This window comes from Panthera pardus, unplaced genomic scaffold (assembly GCF_024362965.1).
Source record: "Panthera pardus isolate Hobbes unplaced genomic scaffold, ASM2436296v1 HiC_scaffold_8, whole genome shotgun sequence".
NCBI lineage: Eukaryota > Metazoa > Chordata > Mammalia > Carnivora > Felidae > Panthera > Panthera pardus.
In genome coordinates, this window is record NW_026527013.1 from 98,112,511 (window position 1) to 98,137,950 (window position 25,440).

Sequence of the window (25,440 nt, forward strand, 5' to 3'; positions counted from 1 at the left end):
GCACCCAGCATGGAGTTCGAACCCACGAACCATGAGATCGTGACCTGAGCCAAGATCAAGACGTCGGACACATGGCAACTGAGCCATGCAGGTGCCCCCAAACTATAAAACTTAAAAAAAAACTGTATGGAATATTTTTGTGACTTAAGGGTAGGGAAAGATTTCTTAAACAATATACAAAGGGAGGGGGGGAACATATATAAAAGATTAATAACATCAGATGATAGTAAAATTAGGAACTTCTATTTCTCAAAGACATAACAAAGAATCCCACAAAATTGGAGAAGATATTTGCTCCCTGTGTAACTAATGTAGAAGTAGTATCTAGATTATATAAATAACTTGTATAAATCACTAAGAAAGAAATAACACAAGAGAAAATATATAATGTCCTGAACAGGCATTTCTTAGAAAATGAAAACCAAAAGGCCAAGATATGTATGAAAGTTGTTCAGTGGTATTAGTAATCAGGAAAGTATGAAATAAACCAGATGAGATACCATTTTATACCCACCAGTTTGCCATAAATATTAAAAGTCTGATGTTACCAAATACTGGAAAATATGTGAAACAACCAGAGACTAAATAGTGCTGGTGGAATGTAAACTGAGGCAAGCTCTTTGGAAACCATTTGGCATTTACCTAGTAAAGTTGAAAATGTGCATGCCCTATGACCCAGCCAGGGTTTATATAGCCTACACTTGCCTACTAAGAATCATGTACAAGAGTATTCAGAGCAGCCCTACTGTGTGATAACAAAACCTGAGAAAACCTGAAAACTGGTAAGTACTGGAATAATCACTAGTAACAAAAGTTAAATGAACTATAGTATATTCATATGATGAATCTGTGCAGCAAGGAAAATTTGAATAAACCACACTGAAACATAATACCAGGGCTGAATCTCTGGAACAAGACATTGAGAGGATAAACCAAATACCATAGGTATTATATTGCAAGGTCTTATATTGCAAGGGACCTAATACCATAGGTATTACAGAATACCTATGATTTTATTTCTATAATGCTAAAAAAAATTAGTGGATTACTTAGAGATATTAACAAAATGTGGAGGTTATAAGTGGGAATGACAAAGTCAGTTAATTGGCGGGGAGTGTCCAGGAACTGAAGGACATAATTCATAAGTATAAACTAGGTGGCGGGGGGGAATAAATGAAATGAGTGTTTTTTAATTGGTTTTTCTTTATACTCCACAACTATATTATAAATATTCTTGGTTACAGTAGTCAATATGCATAATAAAAGATCCCATATAGAAAGTTAATTGATAGACGTTAATACACAGTTACCTTCAAAGAGTTCTTGAAAGTTCAAAAATAGGCAAAAGAAATAGTTTCTTGAAGAGAAAATTCACATGACTTATAGAAAAAGATGATCAGAGAAATGATCATTTAAATTAAATACCCATCGGATTGCCAAAACTTTTAAAGAATTCCACCAACCAATGTCAGCCGTGGTGTGGGATACATTGCAGGTATCATTGTACATCACCACGTTTTTGAAAAGTGCATACTCATCTGTCTCTCCCAAATCAAAAATTGTAATCTTTCTAAAAATACATCATGAACATAGAAATACATTTGATTTGGGAGGCTCAATCTGTTACAACTCTTGGTAAGCACCAGAGCTTTATTCCTGATATTTTCCTCCTTGGTTTCCTTTCCTGAACCTATCGATTGCTAGAATTATCTTCCACAGACTAGTCCTAAGCACAGCTCTTCTAGAAGTTTTGGGGTAAAAAAATGGAGTACTTAGAAAGTAAAAAAATACCAGTAGAGGCAAAAGAAAATAGGTCGATCCTGCTAATTCATCATCAAAGGTAGTTCTCAAGTTGGTGGAGGGCTTGCATGGTGATTTTGGCCTACTTTCAAAATAATTAAAGACTTCAAAAACTCTCACTAATTAACTTAAACTGTGGATTATAATGGCACTTTTACAGATACACACTTGTGGCAATACCATCTCTTTAGAAAACTGCATATAGACCATATGACCAATAACCATGGTTATTGAAGACCATAAGAAGACAAAACAGCAGACGCATATATTTTGGAGCAATAGGTTAATACTTTTGGTCTACTGTATATCAGACATCACTGGTTATCTGTAAGAACTTACATTATACTCAGGGAGTATGGATCACTCACACATGAAATATGACTCCTAAATTTTTTTGTGGCTAAATATTATTTAGATTATTTCTCTCTTTTATTTCTAATTTATTATGATTCTTTGAACTCAGCAGATGTTTCCTTTCAGATGGGAGGAGGAGAACATGGATTTAGATTGTGCTCCACAGTCCACTAGCAGTAATGTAGGATTAAAATGTGAGAATTCCATCCTTTCCCGAATGCCTCCCTGGTCTGCTGCCCTCTCTTCTTTGGGATTAAGCTCTCAGCTCAGGAAACAAGATGGGAGGTGGGTAGCTTCTTCTCCAGAGGCCAAGTACTTGGGCTTCCCCCGAAGCCTTCCTGAGCTGAAGGTGCTTCTGCGTAACAAGGAAGAAGCAGTTCATTGAACTTTGATAAAGTAGTAATTTTATAAATAGTTACTAGTACAATAACCACTGTTAGATACTATGAGCAGATAAAAGCGGTGAGTCAGATTTTTTTGTTCCCCTGATAAAAAATTTCCAACCTTCTGTGTTCATTGACATTCATCCATTCATTTATGTGTTTATTAAACAAATAGCTATTGAGCAGCTACTCTGTGTCAGGCATTGTGCTAACGGCTGAATATACAATAATTAACAAGATTCCATCTTTTCCCTCAAGGAGTTTGCAGACGAGATAGAGATAGAGATAGAGATAGAGATAAAGATAGAGATAGAGAGATAGCGATCTTATTGTTAGTTTGTGTTATGACAGATCCTGTCTCTGACACCCCACAATCGCCACCTTCGGTGACTGGGAAGGCCCTATTCTCTCCTGCCTTCCCCTCTCAGGCTCTGTTATACCTGGAAAGATGTCAAAGAGGCCATCAGTCAGCTGACTCTCAGCCTATTACCAGTTGGTACCTTGAAAGTCAAAGGTCTAGTCTTCAGCGTTCTAAGTCCAGAAACTTAATAACACATTCAGATTTAATCAAGTTCAGAGTGACTGATTCTCGCTGTTCTAGCTTAGAAAACACTTATTTCTAGACCAGAATACTAATTTTCTGATTTACTTTGGGAGGTATAGCTGACATAATAACCAACATTATTCATATGTTCTGTTCTCTCTCCCCTGCTTGGTAGGTTCATAAATCAGAAAGTTGCTCAGTGAGCATAAAATGAGAGTAAAGTTAACTGGATGTGTATACGGAATATGCTCATTAGACTGGGCTGACTGATGAATGGCCTATTTCACCGTAGCGCCACTGTTACTTAAGCATTTTTGTGTCCCTCCAGGACTTTCCCTCCCCACTTCCCAAGAAACGGACCTCAGTATCATTAAAATGTTATGGCATTGCAGGGGCTGATACACTGTGGATTATCAGAGTGGGATCTACCTTTGTTGTCCTCAAAATCCAATTTGAGGAATAACATTCTGTAAAATTCTTAAGTCCCTTGCAATATAAGACTAATCTATTTAGGTATGGTTAATCCAATTTCCCTCCGTGTGTGTGTGTGTGTGTGTGTGTGTGTGTGTGTGTGTGTGTTCACATGTGAGGTTCTTACAACTCATTGGCTCATCAGAAAAAGAACTAGAATGAGGTTCGGCAAGACCTCAGGTCTACATTCTTACGTAACTCTCTAATCCTGAGAAATTGTGTTCTTCTTCAAACCCAGACTAAATCTCACCTCCTTTAGTGGACTCTTAGTATACTCTCCCCATTTCCGGGCACAGTGAATTATTCACTTCTCTCTGATCCCACAGAAATTTTCACACTGTTACCTGTGCTTCTATCACTTTGTGTATGAGAAGTAATCTAGTTGTCAAGGATGAGCCAGTTTTCTCATTCATCTTTTTCATCTTTGTGTTCTTGGCCCCCAGCAAAGAGTGTGGCATATAATTGATGCTTCATAAGTTTCTTGAATAAATTAACAGGCATGCCTCTCCAGATAACCAATGCAGGTTATCAAACCAAATCTGGTCCCCACCTGTTTTTATAAATAAAGTCTTGTTGGAACACAGCCATACTCATTTGGCTATATACTGTCTACTCTGATGCTACAATAAGCAGAGTTGAGCATTTGTGACAGAGACTGTATAGCCCAAAACCTAAAATATTTGCTATCTGGCCCTTTACAGAAAAAGCATACTGGCCCCTGGTCTGGGCCTTTATGTGCTTCTACTCATCATTGCTGTATAAACTCTGAAAATATCTTAGTCTCTGGTTGCCATTTAGCTAGATTTTTTTTAAAGTAATATGCCATTATTTTTGGTCTATTAATTTACTGCAAGGTAATAATTAAGTTGCAGCTGTATTTCGCTACAGTTTCAAGGCTAACAACGTGCTGGAATTATTGAACAACTAATTGAAGTTGGATGTTTTCTAAATTATGTCAACACCACATTCACAAATCATCACTTTGCTGTATTTGAGGGACCTCAGTGGAAAATAGGGTATAGAGAGTCCCCATTGTAACTAGATAAATGATAAACATCTATCCCCACTTCAGTTAAAGCAAGAGGAAGTATAAGATTATTTGCAGAGATTTGTAAAACAAGTTATATGACAGTAGAAAGCATGAAAATATTTTCTTCATGCTCATTCTTTGAGTAGCCTAATAATAACATTTTGGTCTCTAAACTTCTGTAACAATGGACTTTTGTTCAGATAAGGTTAAAAAGAATAAATTAAGCACTATCAGTTTTCTACTTGTGATTTCTAGAGGTTATTATTCAAAATGTATATAGGGCTGTTAGCATATTGCCTGACACAGAACATGCCTTCAAAAATATTTGCTGAATTGGGGTGCCTGGGTGGTTCAGTATGTGAGGTGTCCAACTCTTGCTTTTGGCTCAGGTCATGATCTCATGGTTCGGGGGCTCCACACTGACAGTACAGAGCCTGCTTAGAATTCTCTGTCTCTATCCGTCCCTCCTCCCCCCCCCCAAAAAAAGAAAAAATAAAATAAACTTTAAAAAAAAGTTGGCTGAATTAATGTCCTGGCAAGTAGAACCTGGCTTTGCAAAATCTTTACAGGATTCATTTATTATTGATATAATGCATTAGGCTCTTATACATGTAGAAATTATAAATTTTATCACTGGTGAGAGGAGGGGCCAGGTTACATCTAGCTGAGATTGGTAAATAAGACATGACAAGGAATGTACAATTAGAGTGAGCATTGAACTATTTGGGTGGGGTGAGGGGAAGGATGGGAAAGGAAGGCAGATAAGGCAGGGCAGTGGCATTAGCAGAACAGGCACACAGGAGATGGCTTGAAAGGAATGGGGCTGCCCCAGCCTGCCTGAAGCAGTTTGTTTATGCAGTGTAGATGATTGCAATTAAATTGAACAGGAAGGTTAAGTCATTAGCTGTAGGATTTAAGTGCTGTAGATACCTCTCTATATTACTAGGCAACCACAGATGTTTGAACAGAGGGACAAAAAGGAAAAGACATTAGGTGTGGGCAAGATGAGTCAGGAGACCCTGGGAGGGATAACCTCTAAAGAGGAACAATAGACAATGGCAGAAAAGGGCCATGCAAGAACCCCTAAAGTGAAGTTGCCCAGACACAGGGGAAGAAAGTGAGGAGGACAAAACTGATCACAGGGTTTCTAGCCTCAGAACATATGGCCCTGTCATCAATAGAAAATAAGGAATCAGAAATATTATGGGAGGAAGACAATGAACTTTTTTTTTTTTTTTTTTTTTTTTTTTTTTTTTTTTAATAAAGAAGGTCAGGAGAGAAGCTGGTTGGGAGGAGCAGCTTTGGGAGTCCCCAGAGGAAAGGAAGAGGGAGTCAGGACTCTGACTCCAGTGAGAGGAAGGAGAATGCAGCACAAGACAAGAAAGAAAGGCCTTAGCATGTAGCCATGGGGAGATCATTTACTACCTTTAAGAATGAAGGCCAGGTTGCCAAAGTGAAAAGCTGCCGTGCCCAACCTGAGGGCTCAGACTTCCGATTGCTCTTGAAGGTAGTATTGGAGAGATTTCAAAAAGCCTGATGGAAATTTTACATAAACCTGAATCAATAAACAAAAACAAAACTGCTTTTTTTTTTTCTTTTCCTGAAATCCAGCCAATCCAGTGTTGGTTTTTATGTAGACTGGAAGTCCTAATATGCATTAAAGATGTATTTGATTGATTTAAAACAGGGAAGTGCATTATTACTTAATCTTGCCTCTTCAGCCTTGTGAAAGCCTTCATTTAAGTGTTCCTTGGAACACAGTTTGGCAAATGTGTGAGATAATGACATGAGGTTGCCTAGCAGCAGGCTCTGTAATGGGCAGAATCAGGCTTTTAGTCCCAAGATGCCCAAATGACTGCAACACTAATAAGGTTACAGAGTGTTTCCATGTACATCGTCTCATCTGGTCCTCTCACTACTCGTTAAAACATCTCCCAGCTACCTCTAATTCAGAAAATAATTAGGCAGTCTCCTTTTAAACTTTGCACAGTCCTAGCCATTAAGAGTCGCCTTAGGATTGATCTGAAGGAATCTGGCACCTTTTTTTTTTTTCCTTTGGCTTCTATTAAGAAAATCGAAATCCTACTTTTTAAAAATTCTATGTCCATTAGCAAAATCACCTCAGAAGGTATTTGTGCCATGACCGTGGAGTTTCTTTATGTGTATATCTCACATCTGTGGCTATTTAATTCCGTTACCCTGGGTGATGATGCAAATATTCATAATAAATATTTGAGATAAGAAGTGGATTTTGATATGGACATATCTCTGACTCTTCTGTTCCATTAAGTACATTCCAAGGAATTATTATAATCTAAGGATCATTAAAAATATGAAGAGCTCATTGCTAAAAATCTTGAGAGTTTGTAAACATCTTGTGCTTCTTTAAGAGCTTTGAATGTAGACTCCTAAATAAAAACTGTGTGTGCACTTCATGTTTTGTGTGTGTGTTTAGAAATTTCTCCTGAAATACAATTATAAGCAAAATTAATTAGCAAGGTTAATTAAACACTTCTGTAGGAGCACTTTTCTGTCTATACTCCATACCAGAAAATTGCTGGAATATTTTTAATTTTACAAAGATAGAGACAGAGACCAACAGACAATTAGGAAAGAGTAGTTTCACACACCAATATGCATCAAATTTAAAACACCCTTTGTTAGTCATGTCAGATGACTGGATGTGCTAAAACTTAACACTGAACAACATCCTTTGCTAAATAGTTCCAGATAGAACCTTATGAATTATCTACTATGTTTAAGGAGGAATAAATGCCACCCATGGAATCTAGCTCCTACATTTGACATTGAACGCCATTCTCAAAGCCTCTCCTCTGATTGGTTTTTGGCATCATTTTGAGTATTCCCATCCCCCAGCAGCTGCTGCCCTTGAGAGCCAGCATAACTCAAACAGGCAAAGATCATTCAGCTTCAAACACTGAGGAAATTTTGGCATCTTCCTCATCATAGGAGGCCAGCCAAGTGCTCCAACCCAGCTTCTAAGAGAAGCCTTTCAAAGATATAAATGTTTTATAGCTGAGCCCCAGCTTAAAAAGTCTCCCCCATAATATGCCCTCCTCAGTTCCAGAACTGGCCACAGGCCATTAGCAAGGGAGAGACCAGAAAGGAAGGCTTTGACTCTCACTTTCTCCCTGAATCTCCCAGACTCTCAGGCCTGACTTTCTGTACTGGGCTTGGGAGAAATGGGGGAAGTGGTCTGGGTTCCTGTCAGAAGGTACCAAAACCCAAAGGCAGGAAAGGTATGAAGCACAGAGCCCAGGCATTATTTCTTTTTAAAGTTTATTTATTTATTTATTTTGAGAGAGAGAGAGAGAGAGAGAGAGAAGGAGAGAGAGGGCTCATGTGCTCCCTTGTGCATGAGGTGGGGTGGGATAGAGACAGAGGGAGAGAGAGAATCCCAAGCAGGCTCTGTACTGTCAGCATGGAGCCCAACATGAGACTCTATCTCATGAACTGTGAGATCATGACCTAAACTGAAATCAAGAGTCAACACTTAACCAACTGAGCCACCCAAGTGTCCCCAGAGCCTGGACATTTGAAACAGAGTTGAAGCCAGAGAAGGAACAAAAGGAAAGTCCTGCCAGTCCCCTGCTTTGAATGTAAAGAATTATGGGTGCCTGGGTGGCTCATCTGGTTAAGCGTCTAACTCTTGATTTCAGCTTAGGTCATGATCTCGAGGTTAGTGAGATCAAGCCCCATGTTGGGCTCTGTGCTGACAGCACAGGGCTTGCTTGGGATTCTCTCTCTCCCTTTCTTTCTGCCTCTCCCCCACTTGTGTGCTCTCTCTCTCTCTCTCAAAATAAATAAACTTAAAAAAAAAGAATTATTTGATAGTGTTTATTCTTGCTTACTTTGTTCATTCCAATATATCTGAAGCCAAAACTCTTTGTGATGAGTGTTGGGCTTCTGTCCAGCAGGACCTCTCCTGGCTTAACTGAATGTTCCTCAACATAGCTGTGTTTCCTCTGGCTTAAAAAAAAAAAAAAAAAAAAAAAAAAAAAAAAAAAAAAGGCATACATTATTTTCTTTTATACTTTGGAATTGGGGTAAACTCCTTAGATTCCGAGATGCACTGACTTTTGACTCATACCCTAAAAAAATAATAATAATTGGTCTTGTTCACATGTGTGTGTATCCTAGATGGTGCCAAAGATCCCAAATCACTAAGGGCATCCAGTTCACTGGTGGTGCAAGGAGGAAAAATTAAGCGCAAGTTTGTGGATCTGGGGTAAGCATTTCATGATGTAACACACAAACCCTCTGTGAAGGAAGGATTAAAAGAGAAAAATGTCAGTTTCCCCTTTCTGACTTTGTGCTGTCGTTATAGGGCACCTTTGCGAAGGAATTCCAACAAGGGAAAGAAATGGAAAGAAAAAGAAGCCAATAGGTTTTCTCCAGGTAGCAGGTATGGGTGGGTGATCTACACTTTCTGGCCCCCTCCCATTGTTCACCAAAATCAGTGGTCAGTATCCATGAGCTGAGGCAATCTACCAAGAAGTGAGATGAAAGAGAAATTGTACAATCAGCTTGTTTTTGTCTTGCCCCAGTTATAGCCTACACTGGCTTTGGGAATATCCACTGGCTTAGTTGCAGAATTACAGTCACATGTGCAGTTTCAGTAAATGTTTATCTAAATACAGCATCAATGTGATATGTCAACTGGGCACATTTCAGGTTGTATGCCTGGCTACCCACAGTACTAGCGTCCTGTTTTTGTTAAGTCTGAAAGGGTAATTTTACATTTAAGAACCTTGTTGGCTTTCAAGACTGTTCTGTCCCCATGCATGAAAGAAAAACCCTCGTCTCTTGCTGGACTTAGCTGTTTAGTTGATTTTTTTTCAGGCCCTGCCAACTCTGCTTATTGTTCAATAAAGACTTCCCTGTAGAGCAGTAAGCTTTATACTGCATGCTGTCAACTTTTAACTTCAGATTTGTATCAGGAGACAATAAAGCATGGAGCTTGACTGCCTGGGTTTGGATAAGAGCTCTTTGAGTTATCACCTTTAAAATCTTGGACAAGTTATTTAACCCGTTTGCCTCCACTTCCTCATGTGAAGTAAGAGTAAATAACAGTAGCTACCTAATTACTGTAGTGTAAGGATTAAATGAGTTTTCATACAAAGCATTTAAAATGCCTCTCTCTCTGTCCCCCTCCTGCTCGCACAGTCTCTCTCAAAAATAAACATTAAAAAAAAATTTAAGGGGCGCATGGGTGGCTCAGTCGGTTGAGAGCCCGACTTCGGTTCAGGTCATGATCTCACGGTTCATGGGTTCGAGCCCTGCATGGGGCTCTGTGCTGACAGCTCAGAGCCTGGAGCCTACTTCCGATACTGTCTCCCTCTCTCTCTGCCCCTCGCCTGCTTGTGCTCTGTCTCTCCCCTTCTCAAAAATAAATAAACATTTAAAAAAATTAAAAAAAAAAATTTAAACTCTCTCCGCCCCTCTCCTACTTGCACTCTGTCTCTCTCAAAAATAAATATTAAAAAAAAAGTGGGGGGGGCACCTGGGTGGCACAGTAGGTTGAGCATCCAACTTCGGCTCAGGTCATGATCTCACAGTTCGTGGGTTCAAAGCCCCGTGTCGGGCTCTGTGCTGGCAGCTCAGAGCCTGGAGCCTGCTTGGGATTCTGTGTCTCCCTCTCTCTCTGCCCCTCTCCCACTCACACTCTGTCTCTCTCAAAAATAAACATTAAAAAAATTAAAAAATAAATAAAATGGTACCTGGCACATAGGTATTTAAAGCTAATAATAAAGATAACAATTTTGTATAATTATTATTTGCAAGTTACAAAGCAGTTTTACATCTATCACTTTATTTGGTCCTTATAAAAAGATTGGGAGGGCAGATAATAAATAATACCATACTGTATTAAGAACTTCACCTTCATAGAATTTAATTGATTTGCCCACAATTATGCAATGGGCAATTAATGCAACAGGACTTGTGCTTCCTGTTGAGATGTCTTTCCAACACAACGCCTCACCTCCAGTTATTTATGTATCTAATGATGTGTAAATTTCTTTATGAAATTTGGGGATCATCTCATTAGTGTAGACTAGGTAGGAAACAGAATGCTAACAATAAAAAATCGTAAAATCACTTGGGGACCACTTTCCTGTTTTATAGGTTGTCCTCCACTCTTTCTTTTTTTTTTTTTCTTTTTCCTGGCATACAACTTGGTGAGAAATTGTACCTTCTTCCTGGGATTCTGGGACAGTAGGGTGGGGGAATGAGAAGAGATAATTCCCAAATTAATTGTATTAGTCCATTGTTGTTTTGTTTGTTTGTTTGTTTTTAACGTTGTGCACTGGAGAAAGGATAAAAAGCTCTGTTTACATTGAGGACACCAGTCTCAGGAAAAATAAGTCAATGATACAACACAAAAGCAATTTAACTTCATGTGGTTTCAGAGTAAGAAATATGAAATAGTCTACTATGTGCCTTAAAATTAAGTTTAGAAAACTATAAATATACTCAGGATTAAAAAAAAGACAATAAATAATGAAACTATTTCAGGGAGAGAGAGATGCCAAGATACACAACAGGAAAGAAGCTGGGACACTTCTCTGGTAACACTGCAGTCCTTTTGGTCCCTGGACTTCTGAGACAGTCACTACCTGTCACCTTCAGGCTCCACCCTAAAAGGGATGTAAGTGAGGCATCCAGTAGTGGGGAGAAGGTTTGACTCAATTTCATCATAGTGGCCAGTGGGTATCACCCCCTTGTACAGAGTGAAAAGCAAGCAAATCTTGATTCTGTTGGTGAGTGCTCACCTTTCTCTAGGCAAACCCCAGGGAGTCAAGGGTGGGCTATCCCTACAGCTAATGCCAGCGTTTGCACCAGCAGCCAGCCAGCTCTGTTTTTAAAATATTAACTCTGGAGTCTTTCTGCTTCAGTGGTCACAAGTATTTACACACATACCAATGCTACAAAATCGTTTTCAATTAGAATCATAAATGTACAATTATCTGTAATTATAGTAAAGTTTTGACAAGACTGACAGGAATTCATAGAGTTGAAATCCTGAAAGAACAAGGGAAGAAGAGGGACTTTTTCTGTGTCACAAAAATGACTTTTTGAGCTGTCACAGTAATTGGTTAACGCTAATCAAATCTAATGACAGTCTGTGTTCTCCTATAGAGATTGATGATGGGCCCAGAACCTTTTAAAACATATGGCAGGAAGCAGAGTTACTGCCCTGTAGGAGCTTAATGCATTGAGTTGGTTTCATGGGGCCCCTGCAGGTAGGTGGCTGATAAGCACCGTGAGCTACAGGGTCCCCTTCCAGCTATGGAAGACTGGGAATAAACTCATCACCTCTATGCAGCATTCTCAGAAAAATGAGGGAATGATTCATGGATTGAGTTTGTAATCTTATCTCTTATGCTTTTCATTATTAGGCTCTAAAAATCTGATGAGGTCATGCAATCAGTTATAGCCTGAAGCTGTCGGACTCTAAAGAGGCAAGACAGTTTGCTAAGTTCCGTCTTGGTCTTAGTTTTTTCCTTCTTCAGGAGTTAAGAGTTTACTTTATTGTATTCCTTGTGGAGGTGTAATGACTCAAATACATGAGCAACATGAAACAAATAGATAAGATTAAGTAATTATAATAATAAATAAGCCCTTCCAAAAATATGGCTTGGTTCTATCCTTTTCCAATATGTCCTCAGTGAATGTGGATTTAAATAGGCAGCATAGCAGATAACAAAAGCAGGAAGCATGTAGTTGTCAGAGCTTGTTCAGACCAAAGAGTAAAATAAAATACTATCCTAATTCTAGTGTCAGTAGCCACTGATGTCAGTGGAGGTGCCTGCTTTGGAGCTCTGTGGAAGAAGCTCCCAGTTGAGTTGCTGAATGGGAAGATGGGAAGCCCTGTGAGCAATTACGTGTATCTTAGAACAAGGCTAGACATGTGGGAAAATGACAAGGGACGGAGATGGCACTCCTTTGTGGAAGTGAATTTGCAGTCATCTTAAAAGTATGAACTGTGGGAAATCACGGTGCCGGAATCCAAGCATTCATCCTTGCTTTGCAAGGCTCTGAATTTCTTGGAGCTTCGTTTCCCACCAAAAAATAATTAGGTGGATTCAAACTCCGTAGTCTCTGATCCCCATCCATCTCTGTCTATGCTGTCCAATATGCTAGCCTCCAGTCAGATGTGGCTTTTGAGCACTAGAAATGTAGCTAGTCTATACGGAAATGTATTGTAGGAGAAAATGCATGCAGGATTTCAAAGACTTAGGATGAAAAAAAAAGTGTGAAATATCTTATTAAAATGTTATAATACCAATTACATATTGAAATAATAATATTTTGAATATTTTGGGTTAAATAAAATAAAGTTAATTGTACCTTTTTCTTATATGACTCCCAGAAAAGTTTGATTTATATATGTACTTCATATTTCTGTCGGATAGTGTCGATCTGTATGATTCTATGTAAAACATCTTTTTGAGTTCTAACTTGTCATTTCATTGATCTATAAATTAGCATGTTTTCATGTTTGTTTATTCTTTTATTTTTTTAATTGAAGTATAATCAAAATACAGTATCATATTAGTTTTAGGTACAGTGTAATGATTCAACTACAGTTCTATACATTACTCAGCACTCATCACAATATGTGTACTCCTTCTCGTCTATTCTTTTTTAAATCTATACCTGTTCCTCTGTGTTCCAAATATAATTTGTTTATACACAGAGGTACAAAAGATACAATAACATAATTTATTTTAAAGGCAAATTGGATAGGGGGAAAAAAAGGTAAAGCAAAAAATAAGGTTGGTACTTAAAATATAAAATCTTCAACAACAACTGCATAGTAAGTATAACAGTGGCTTTCAGTAAAAGCAAAGAGCATGATGTCAGAGTAAAGAGCCTGGATTCAGTCATAGCTGCCACTTAACGTCTTGGGCAAGTTCCTTAACCTGTCTGTCCGTTTCCTCATCTGTAAGATGGAAATATTCATACTTCTTCAGGTCATCAGGAGGATTGAGAGTCACATTTAAGCACGTTTCAAGTCCTTAATAAATGTCAACAGTTATCATTACTAGTATTATTATTTAAAACCATTCTGATCAGAGGAATGTAAAACAAAGTATTCTCTGTATGTATTTTTCTGGCTATCGTGTTCATCCATTGTTAATTTTAGTGATATCTTGAAGAATGAGTGGACTGGGGATTATAGTTCAGACAACCCTTCATAGATATTTCTCTCAAGGAACCTTTAGGTAAATCAAGGCATTAGAGTGAGTTTGAGAACATTCCAGTGACATGTGCCTGGAGGGCAGCTCTGCCCTGTTGCTGAGCAAGGGCACACAGCCTCTGCTCTTGAGCTGGAGTGGAAACAGTCCCTTTCAGAAGTGTTGATGAGCAAGACGAGCAAATGTGCCTGAAGAGAACAGCACCTCGCCTCTGCCTAACAGAGACACCCCACAGAAGAGCCAGCATTTCTCTTTAAAAAATATATTAAAAGTACGCTTTTAAAAGGTGCGCCTGCGTAGCTTGGTGAGTTAGGTGTCCAACTTGCGATTTCGGCTCAGGTCATGACCTCACAGTTCATGAGATCGAGCCCCTCATTGGGGCTATCAGCGCAGAGCTCCTTGGGATTTTCTCTGTGTCTTTCTGCCCCTCCCCTGCTCACATACCTGCTTTCTCTGTCTTAAAGTAAATAAATAAACATTTTTCAAAAATTATTTTAAAAAATAGGAAACAAAAATGCTATTGTAAGTGGCCAGAAGAGAATGACCATTAGAAAATAGCAAAATAATTTGAGCCTGGCAGGTTGTTGGTTTTTTTTTTTTTAAGTAATTTTATTTAATTTATTTTTAAAGTTTATTCATTATTTCTGAGAGAGAGAGAGAGAGAGAGAGAGAGAGAGAGAGAGAGAGAGAGAGAGATAGCAGGGGAGGGGCAGAGAGAGGGAGATACAGAATCCAAAACAGGCTCTAGGCTCTGAGCTGTCTGCACAGAGCCCAATGTGGAGCTCAAACTGGTGAACCATGAGATCATGACTTGAGCCGAAATCGTACGTGTAACTGACTGAGCCACCCAGGCGCCCCAAGCCTGGCAAGTTTTAAAGCAAATGTTTAAATCATGAACAATGGTGATGAAAACTCAGTAAAGCTCCTACAGAGTGCTTAATTTTGACAGTATAACTTCTGCAGATTCTCTCCTTCACTTGATATTTTTCATGACCAGAGGTTGCTTTATTCTTAAAAAGGGGATTATTTGTGTTATAAATTAAAAGTAATTTATTAAAGTCTCCAGTTTTTACAACTTAACCTTTTTTTCAGTTTCAGTTCAACTTACAAATCTTTTTGTTTTATTTATACACCTAGTAAAATTTTGTAAAAACATAAAAGCAGTCACTTTTATGGAGACCTCTGAATAATGTTAGCTTAGACTCAGTAGCACAGACTTGTTCCCCCCATAATTGCCTGTCCTGATTTTAGAAAACTGCATTTATAATGTAATTTATTCAGTTTTCTTTTTAAGTACTTGCCAGCGCTTGAAACTTGACAAACTTTTACATTCCTAACATGTCAACGCTTTTCCACTTGAAAAAACTCAAAAATCTAGTAGATTAAAATGGTAACGTAGTGACTGTAAACATCCAGTGGTCTTATCAATTTGGTTATTTTACATCTTAAACAATTAATCATATTAAGATAGAATCAACAAACTTCTCTCTCAGATTTCTAATAATACAAATTTTCTTAAATCCTCAGCAATATATTTATTATTCCTAAACCTAACATTTTTATTTTGATAATATCAATTTTTTTTTTTTTTTACATAATCCTCTTGATGTTTCATTTTAAGCCTTCCCAGGGCCCTTGGGTGGCTCAGTCAGTTAAGCATTCAACTTCTGCTCAGGTCATGATCTCACGGTTTGTGGGTTCAAGCCCCGTGTCAGGCTCTGTGTTGACAGCTCAGAGTCTGGACCCTGCCTCGAATACTGTGTGTCTGTCTCTGCCTCTCTCTCTCTCTCTCAAAAATAAATAAATATTTTTTAAAAATGTAAAAAAAAAAAAAAAAAAACCTTCCCAATATGGAGGGAACTCATTAAAGGAACAGTTTCTCCATCTCATATGAATGTAGAGGAGGAAAAAAAAAATAACCTTTTTTCCTTCTACCCTCTTGGGTTCTTTGGTTGGAGTCCTGTAAATGAAATTGACAGAAGATAGATTAACAAGAGAAAAGCATACAGATTTATTTAATTTAAGTTTTGTGTGGTGCAGGAAACTTTATAAGGAAATGAAGACTCAGAGAAGCAGTTAAGCCTGAGCATTTTAATGCTAGATTTGTTGAAGACTGAAAAGTCTTGGAAAATATGATAGAACATAAGGGTATGAACTAACAGTAGTAAACAGTGGGGAGCTTAGCAAGGCCTATTCATTCATTCATTCATTCATTCATTCAGATTTCTCTAAGTGTCCCTCCATCTACAGAGATAAAGATGTTCCTTTCCTCCAGGTATATAGGGAGGGCACCTCTTATGTAAGGGTCTTATGACCTGCTTCGGGAGCAGTGGGGGAGGTCAGAGTACCTACCATTTGTCAGATTCCTTTACCTTAAAATATTTGCTGTGCCAAGTTACCATATTCTGTGGTTAGCATGTCCAGAAACCCTGTCACAAGTTAAGGTTAAACAGTTACCATCTCATATGGGCTATCAGTTATGGATTAGAGGTTTAGACCGTAACTCAGGGTCTGGAAGCAGGATGTGTCTAGGGTGGTTGGCCTAAGCTGCACATGGACACCTACTTGTCATAGCTGTTAACTGTCAGGGTCTCCAAGTGCCCTTCAGAAGGAGCTGGCTTTAAAACTTCAGTCTCCTTGGTGGATGTTAGAACTTTACAGAATTACTTGATCTGATTTGAGTAAATGGAAGTCTGCAACCCTTCCTCTGATTGCCCCTAACTTTCTCTAATTAACCTCCATAACTACCTGCTTAAAGTCTATATTATGCTTATACTGTTTATGTTCTGCCAGTTCCTGAACTCCTAACTTATCTTGATGACATTCAGTTCTATTCCGAATAACTTCACACACCTTGTATTTAATGTAAGACAAACCAAAAAAAAAAAAAAAAATTACTAAGGAATGTTTACCTGGGCAACTTAACTTTGGGGTGCTGTCCCCAGGATGAACTGGTTTCAAGATGTATGGAATTGGGTTAGCTGCTCTCTAGAGTTGTGAGCTATAAACCACTTAAATGCCGGGAAACAATTACTCCCTCCACCTCACACACATCACACACACACCCCCTTGGCAATTTAATATTACAGAGATTTAATTTGAAGCCATTCTTTTTCTCAGTTACTAACAATAAAACAATCGGGGTTACATCCGTGACTTGTAATTGCATTTTTACCAAAAATGAGAGTGAGACTTTAGTGTACAAGTTAAAAAAGAAGATGAATTACAGAACACATACCTATTTTGACCCTCTGAAAACTATTTTCAGATCCAGTAAACATTCATTTCTACCAATCTTGATTTTTCAAGGGGATTATTAAGGATCTATATGAAGCTTATGCACCCTACACCATAACCAGCTCTCAGAGTCAAAAAAGTCAATAGAGGGAGGGAGCGAGGGAGGGAAGAAAGGGAAGGAAGGAGAAAGAAAGGGAAGAATTTTATGTTATTCTTGACAGATTTCTCCACAAAGTGAAACAGACTCTGAGTGGTCAGTAAGGCATGACGATTTCCAAACTCTCTCTGCTCCATTTGTAGGCCCAAGAATTCATATTGTCCAGAGGGACATTGGTATTTATTTTAGAAAATATGTCTGGTAAGCTGATGGATCTGTAATTATAAAGTAATGGAGAGTTTGCTTTTTTAAGTGAATATACTTTGGGTCCAAGCAAATGGAAGCATACTAACCATTCGGTATACTAGGAAACACACAGAGATTATATCAGTTCATGGGGTTTTAGAGTCAAGGCTACACAAAGAAATGAGGGGTACAGGATACAGCCTCAGCAGGGGCACAGTCAGTCTGGAAAATCCTCTTCAAAGGAGGCCAGGACCTGGTGGTTTGCAGCTTTGAGGACCATGGTTGTTTCCTTAGAAGTAGGCTTTCTTTGCTTTCTACGTGACTGCTCCTCCATTTCTTCCATCATCTTGCATGGAAAGCTGGAGAAGAAAGCCTCTGAATGTCACCGGAATCTGAGCATCCATGATGTCATTCATCACACTCACTATGGCCTCTGGATCTGTCTTCAGTGCTGCACGTACAATTTGTCATGGGATTATTAGTCTTGAATATTTTCCTGAAAGTGAGGCTTTTATGAAAAAGTTTAATTAGATGTGGTCTTGAATTTTGTTTAAAATGTTGTATGGTCAGAATAGATGTTGAACTGAAAGTCCTTTTCAAATAAGGCATTCGAATGACAGCAGGTAGGCAAAAATATTCTTATTTCCCGCCTATTAAAAAGAAAAATGGCGATGGTGGTGGCTGTCCCAAAAGCATTGTTTCAAAGGCAGTTCACTGGGAGTAGGACAAGATAGCCATGCTGTCATTAATTATAGCCTGTTTATAAACTTTAAAACAATATCCATATATTTAAGCCCTACTGTGCCTTTTTGAATTATGGGTGGAACTCTTAAAAAAAAAAAAAAAAAAAGCTTCCATGATACTTTGATTAATTGATCCAGAAGTTTGTAACCAAAGGGGGAAATAATCTTTAGGTCCAGTTTATCTCAAACATGTCCAGTTATAAGAATGTGGAACTGCAGAAAAAATATTTTTGTGTTTCTGCACAGTTAGAGGCTTCTGAACATTTTTACTGGACTCTGGGACCTGAGCTTCAAAGTCAAGCCTCAAAAGCTAACTTATGACTGGATAGATAGTGAGAACTGCACAGATTTACCTCCCCAGAGGTAAAGTTTCAAGGAGTAGGATGGGGAGAGAGGATGAGACCCAGCTTGATGGAGACATTCCCAGGGTTGTTCAGCCTGAGCTGTTGGTCTTATCTCCCCCCAAGACAATATATTACTTTCTGAAGGGTAAGGACCCAAGATCCTTCCCTAGTTGAATTTGTTTACACTGAAGAGATAAGATTTCTCTCCCTCTGCCAGAGGGGAGGTAAGAACAGCACTATGTCCCTCTCCTATATAATCACCCAGATTGGCATTGTTTAGATTCCTTACCTACAGTGTAGACCAAGTATGGGATGACAACTGGTTTTCATTGTGTCCCTCTAGAAAGAAGACATTAGGGCATGGGGAACCAGTGCAATCATTTTCTGTAAGCAAATGGTAACTTGTTCTGCTCCAGAAACCTCATCCTTGCATCCAGGATAATATAAATAAATGTAGATATTATTAAAAACTTTAAATGTCAGCTCAGACATGTGTTAAAATATAGATTCCAGGCAAACTCCTCCCTTCCTCTGTCCCACATTCGAATTCAGGAATTCTAGGTGCCTATGAATCTGTGTTTGAGCATCTGCCCTAGATGATTCTTACCAGACTTGTTTGGGAAACACTGCACTGGTCCATGACCCAGGAATAAAAAGTGCTTCTTGCAGAATACCAGTCTGCCTCTGCTAGTATGATGTCTCAAGTTCAATTATTGTACCCCCTCTGCCCCATCTTTTCATAGTAAGTAAGTAGAATTAAGGATACAGAATTTTTTTTAACTTAGACTTTAGGATGAAATTGAAGGTTGACCAACATCTCTCATTGGGCTTTCTGTCTTATCCTTACAGTCCCTTTTATTGTTTGTCTGTTTGTTTTTTAAGGAACTCACCATCATAATCATCAGGTATTCTGGAATCTTTAAATGACCAAGTATTTTACTCACCCAAACTACGATCTCAATATTCTACCAAAATTTCACTGATGTCTCCATTCTCTTTAATCGTTATTTTTGTAATCCTTTTATATTTGTATATTGCTTTGCCGTTAACAAGATGCTTTTACATTTATTGTCCCATTTGATTCTCAGAGTAGTCTTTGGAAATAAACAGGGACTGTTAGGAGTGTTCTACTAGTTATGTAAACTTGAAATGAGAGTTGAGTAGCCTGTGGGTCCTGAGTTGTCTGGCTGTGGTGTGGAGGCACTTTTAACTGAAAAGGAATCTCCTTGTTGGCATGACATCAACAGCTAACATATAATAAACATTGTAGCAAATACCATTGGGACATATTGAGGGTTGACCTCTTCTAAGATGCACATTAACTGCTGTCCATTCCTGCCTCAGCTCTTGGTAATTATTTTTCTCTAACCAAAAGATAAATATAAGTATGCAAGTACTTGCACTGATAAGAATATCAGTCTTCAAACTGTGTTTCTCAAATGACTTTGAATCCTTTCAATGTTAAACAATAACCATAGACCTTCATACTTTCACAGATTCCCAAGCACTTTCACGCATACTATCTCATGTAATTCTTAACAACTACATAGGAGACACATAAAATACCCACGTTCTACACAGGAGGAAATAGAGGCAAAGAGAAGACCAAGGCCATGTACTCTAGAGGTGGTAGACCCTGGACCTCCAAGTGGGGTATTAAGACTTGTGGCCTGGTCTCCTCCTAGAAAAAGGCACTCAGATTATGATGAAAAAGCAATAAGGGATGTGTTCTGCTTCAAGCATCATAAGCCCTGACATTTCCAAAGTATTTAAATACATCATTTTCCAAAGTCTCATACTCTTGGCAGCATGAGTTCAGAGGAGGCCAGGAAAGAATGCTGGCTAAGAGCTAATGGCACTAATGGCAATGGTTAACCTCGTAGCAGTTCTAGAAAGATGGTGCCCCGCCCTGACTTTAATTCACCCACATCCATTTATCAGGCAAATTTCCTAAGAATTCACTATGGCAAAGCACTATGAAAATGTTGACCGCGGGGCACGCGGGTGGCTTTGTTGGTTAAGCATCTGTCTCTTGGTTTCGGTTCAGGTCATGATCTCACAGTTCGTGAGTTTGAGCCCCACGTGGGGCTCTGTGCAACTTAAAAAAAAAAAAAGGTGGTGGGGGCGGGGAAATGTTGACCATTGTTGTAGAATCCATTTCAATTCAAACAAGGTAGCTACTAAGCTTAATGTCCTAGTAAAAAATGCAATTTTTTTCCTCTGTTGTGTAGAACAATATCTCAAACTCTTAGAACTTGATTCAGAGTCCCTTCAGAATTCAGTTTAACAAGTGTCACATCTGCCCTTTCTTTGTCTAACGTGCCCATTTGTCTCATAATACAGGATCTTCAGAGGCAGGCTGGAACACTGGAAACCGAAGCCATCCCCCACAGCGCAGGTCACCACCCGCTCACCATGCATGCCTTTCTCGTGGTTTAACGAAAGCCGAAAAGGATCCTATTCCTTCAGAAACCTGCCTTCACCTACAAGTCCCCTTCAGCCTTCTCCTGAAACTCTAATTTCAGATAAAAAGGGGTCCAAGGTAGACAACACATGGATTTAAAAAGCAAACAAGAAAACCCCAAATCCTTCCTCCTCTTCAGTCTTTGGAAAGCATTCTCAACTTGTGTGTTTACTCTGGACCTGAGAAACCAATGTGATAACACTGCAATAAACCATGCATGGTATTTCCTGTGTGGGGAGAAAGAAAGCCTCCGTTAACCATCACCTTCTTTAATTCTGTTCCATTCTAGATTGTACGTTAATCTTTGATTTGCCTGTCTTTTCACATACTGCTGTTTAATCTCAGTTTGACAGTTAAGCCATGCTGGGAAAGATGCATTTGAGTCATGGACCAGTATGATAGATCTGTTTACGAAGTATGCCACTTTAAATTACATTACAAGACTATTTTTACCGCGTTCTTCGAGATTTACTGGAAAACAAATAAATTTGGGACTGAATACGTGTTCAATATATCTAAATGAAACTCTTTAAAACAAACCAATGCTGCCATAGCCCCCTTGCTTATATCTTCTTTTAAATCAAAACTTCCATGTTGAAAAACTTATAATCTCATCACCAAAGTTCTTAACTTTAGCAGAATTAGAAAATACAAGGCATGGATGTTGTTTGTTTTCAAATGCACAATGGTTATTTCCAGCATGACGCTGCAAACCTTATCTAACATTTTATTGAAGCACATACGGTGGCTAACTTTCACATGTTGTTTGGTCTCCTTTTATCTGTGTTTGCTTTTCTTTCTCAAACAGAAATGTGTGATTAATGTTACTTGAATTTAACTCTTTTCTTGAGGTCAACAGCTCACAGGGTTTTGACAGGGTTTGGGGCTGTGTCTCTGTTGACAATATCAAATAGTAATGTGTTGTGTTAAATGCTCTCCTGCTTAAATGTTCTACTAGCCTAGCTCTCCACGTTCTTGGATTTCGTTTCCATGTCTGAAGTTTTAGCAGACCTTGGGGTTTGTTTGGAACTGATTTCTCCAGCCTCTGGCATGGTATTTATTTTTGACAACCGACTGAACCCAGTGGCAAGGGAACCTAATGGAAACCTAACAGTCCAATCCCTATGGAAGTGGAATATGAAACAAGATGGTGTTGGCCAAGGGCTTCGAGTTCCTAGGAAGCCAGTCATTCTAGAATTAGTAGCAAGAAAGTCTGGGCAGCAGTAGATCATTCTGATCTTGTAACATTTTTAGTACTGGATCTGAGAAATCTAAATGTAGTTGGAATAACTCTACTATTATCTTGCCACGGAGAGACTCCAGATTTGGTGTAAGACATTTTCACGAATGCAGCTATGTGGTCATTGTGAACGTATTTGACTTTAATATCCACTGAACGTTTTAATGAAGATCTGAGGAAGTTTTGTTCACACCCCTCCCCCCACCTCTTGCCCAGTCCCCCCCCCCCCCCCCACCCAGGTGATTATTTGGAAAGTGTACCTGTTCTGTACTGTTCTGTAGCCTCTTTGGTGCTCTGTCGATGCTGTGTGAGAGTTGTGTTTGAGTATGTAACTACTCGTGTATTTACACTGAGACTGTGACCTCCCCCAGAACTCATCGTCTTGAAGGTTATATCCAGGGGAGGATCTGCCATTTCTCACAGTATTTATCACGGCCAACAGCAAGCGATCCTTCCCAGGGGGTGCTCAAGCTACCTTTCTAATATGGATGGCCATCTGTTCCTAATAACTCAGGCTCTCCACACCATCTTGTATTTTTACTTGCACTGTTACTCATCACAATTAGGGTCAAAGAAGATAGGCTTATTAATATTACTCCTCTGAGCAGTTGCAGAGGATAATGAATGCCGTATCCTTGAAGATAGATTAAAGAATCATTTCTCCAAAACACCTATCCTCTTATCTGATGGAGAAAGCACCCAGAATTCCCCATCAATTGCAAAAGGCACAGTGCTCTCGACCACTGCCACTTGAAGGTCATCACCAAACCAAATATGATTTTCTCCTAAGATTACTTAAAGAGAGGCTTTTTAGAACTTGCAAATATACCTACCTCTGGTTCCCTCGCTGTGCTCATTTAACACTGAGCTTCATCTACTTTTACAGAATTTTACCTTCAATGATGACTTCAGTCCCAGCAGCACCAGTTCGGCAGACCTGAGCGGCCTAGGAGCAGAACCCAAAACTACAGGGCTCTCCCAGTCCTTAGTGCTGTCATCAGATGAGGTATGCTCATGGCGCTCAGATCCTCCACTGTTCCCATCACCTACCACCAGGAAGACGTTCTTAAGTAGATTTTTTTATAAATCATTGGGATCATGGTTTCATGCTTGATAGGAAAGCATGATTTCTCTCCCTCTCTATCTCAACGTGAAGACAAAGGACTGTTTCCGAGCCCTTTAAGCCCTCCAGGGACCTCCTCTGCCTTTCTCTGATGTAATTGAGATGATGCTAACCAGAGGGGTGGGGATGGGAGCCTGGGCACTAGAGAGCACACATAGGGAACAGCTCAGGAATCAGGGGAGTTGACAGACTATCCATCCTCTTTCTCACTCGCCTCCCCCCCACCATCACCTCTGCCCCAGGACTCTGATATTCCCTCTGAGTAGGGCATGGCCCCTCATTGAGAACCTCTGCAGTGGAGACAGAGAGAGGTATACAGTTCCCAAAAGGAAGGAAAACTGGGTGAGAATCACTTATTTAGAAGCCAGGGTCAAATTAGCATTGCCAAGAATTCCCAGAAGATAAATGTGTACAGAGAAGCAGGATATTACATTAGTGATTGACTTAGTGCCCCAAGAGGTAAGGAGAGGAACAAATACCAGTATTTAGGGCAGGGGGTGGGAGGGAGAGAAGCACTGTAAATAAAGACATTGTTGCTCCGAGTATTTGTTCTAAGTTATTTCTTTCTAACATGATTTTTGTTTTATGAAACTTTTTTCTCTTAAATGTTTCTGCCCATACTCTTCAGGCTTGGCGTGATTTTAATTTTAAAACTTTGTACTGTGTATGTTGTGTTTCCTATTTCTATAACACTTTTCTTTTTGATTCCTTTGTTGCTCCCTCACTCAGAGCCTGGATATGATAGATGACGAGGTGAGCTATCAGTGGGCTGCGTGTGGTGGCTTATGTGGTATTGTTCGAACCTTCTCTTCTCTCTCTGCAAAATAATTTAAAACTCAAACGATGCAAGAATACTGGTGTCTGTATTGGTGTAATGGTGGAGGATTCCCTTGTCCTAAATAGTTTCACTCTCTGCCCTTGTCTCTATCTAAGTTTAAAAGATATTTCTGAGTCAAGAGGATCGCCACATTCTACCTCCAGAGTCCCTCGACTGATCCCCCATCGCCATTACCCTGACACGGTCCATTCTGTTCCACCTCCTTTGCCTTCATCTCGGCTTACCCCATCCCCTTGTCAGTGTTCCCCAAGGTGACCCTTGTCTTTCCTCCCAGACCTGTCTTCATCTTCATCGCCTCTCAGCTTAGAGGTGCTAGGGACCAAGCTGCCCTCTGCACTATTAAAAGCGATGTTCTGCGCTGGGCAGAGCCTAAGATTTGGAATAAACCACTACCTGTTGAGCTCTACTGGTTGCTAGCTGCGGGGTCTCGGACAGATCTGTAGACTTGCCGAGCCTCACTTCCCTCGTTTATTAAAAGTCCTTATGGACATTACCTGCCCTCCCTTCCTCACAGGTTCGCTTGCTGCTCACATGAAATCATGGCTGTGAAATTTCCCCTAACAACGCTTGAGGACGTAATGCCGTCCCCTTCTAAGGGAAAGATACCTCAATATTTTTAAATGTATTTTTATATATCTCCAACGTCTTATCCGAGGCTACATGCAGAGTGATGCATTGCATATAGAGATTAATGAAATACTCGTTTTCTGCATCTCATAATCTTTCCAAAGTGTTCTAGCGCAAGACTTGCAACATTGGAGTGTATTTTTCAATATAAAACATCCTACATTAATAATGCCGCTTTATCTGGGGGAATTTTTAAATTTCCAAATACCTAAACAATGTAGGTGATAATTACGTGTGTGTGTGTGTGTGTGTGTGTCACACACACAACTAGAACCATAGCTTAATCATTTTATGGTTTAAAAATAAATGTGGCTCTAGTAGGCAAGAGATTCCTTTTGATAGCGTAATAAGCCGTGCCGAGCCCTAGCATCTTGGTCCTTTAACAACGCTGCGTAACATTCCTACCTCAGATCCTTGATGATGGACAGTCTCCCAAACACAGTCAGTGTCAGAATCGGGCCGTTCATGAATGGAGCGTGCAGCAGGTTTCTCACTGGCTAATGAGCCTAAATCTGGAGCAGTATGTATCTGAATTCAGTGCCCAAAACATCACTGGAGAGCAACTCCTGCAGTTGGATGGAAATAAACTTAAGGTAAAGAATTATATGTCTGTGTTAGGTTACCAGGTATGATTTGTATTGCACATAGCACCTAAAATGTTTTCATTAGATAAGA

General features: G+C 39.3%; 1 protein-coding gene across 16 annotated transcripts in view; it reads left to right on the forward strand.

Moving 5' to 3' along the window:
• Window positions 1-25,440, forward strand: part of PPP1R9A (protein phosphatase 1 regulatory subunit 9A) — a 324,540-nt gene that overhangs the window by 291,461 nt on the left and 7,639 nt on the right. For 7 of the 16 annotated variants that reach the window (XM_053897845.1, XM_019443360.2, XM_053897831.1 and 4 more), the window contains 6 exons: window positions 8,744-8,831; window positions 8,931-9,008; window positions 20,817-21,015; window positions 23,064-23,183; window positions 24,030-24,053; window positions 25,176-25,358. In XM_053897845.1, the coding sequence (XP_053753820.1) occupies window positions 8,744-8,831; window positions 8,931-9,008; window positions 20,817-21,015; window positions 23,064-23,183; window positions 24,030-24,053; window positions 25,176-25,358 (692 nt within the window). Of the gene's footprint in view, window positions 1-8,743; window positions 8,832-8,930; window positions 9,009-11,119; window positions 11,778-20,816; window positions 21,016-23,063; window positions 23,184-24,029; window positions 24,054-25,175; window positions 25,359-25,440 lie in introns of those variants that run through there. The other 9 variants (XM_053897834.1, XM_053897846.1, XM_053897847.1 and 6 more) reach the window with 6 other exon arrangements.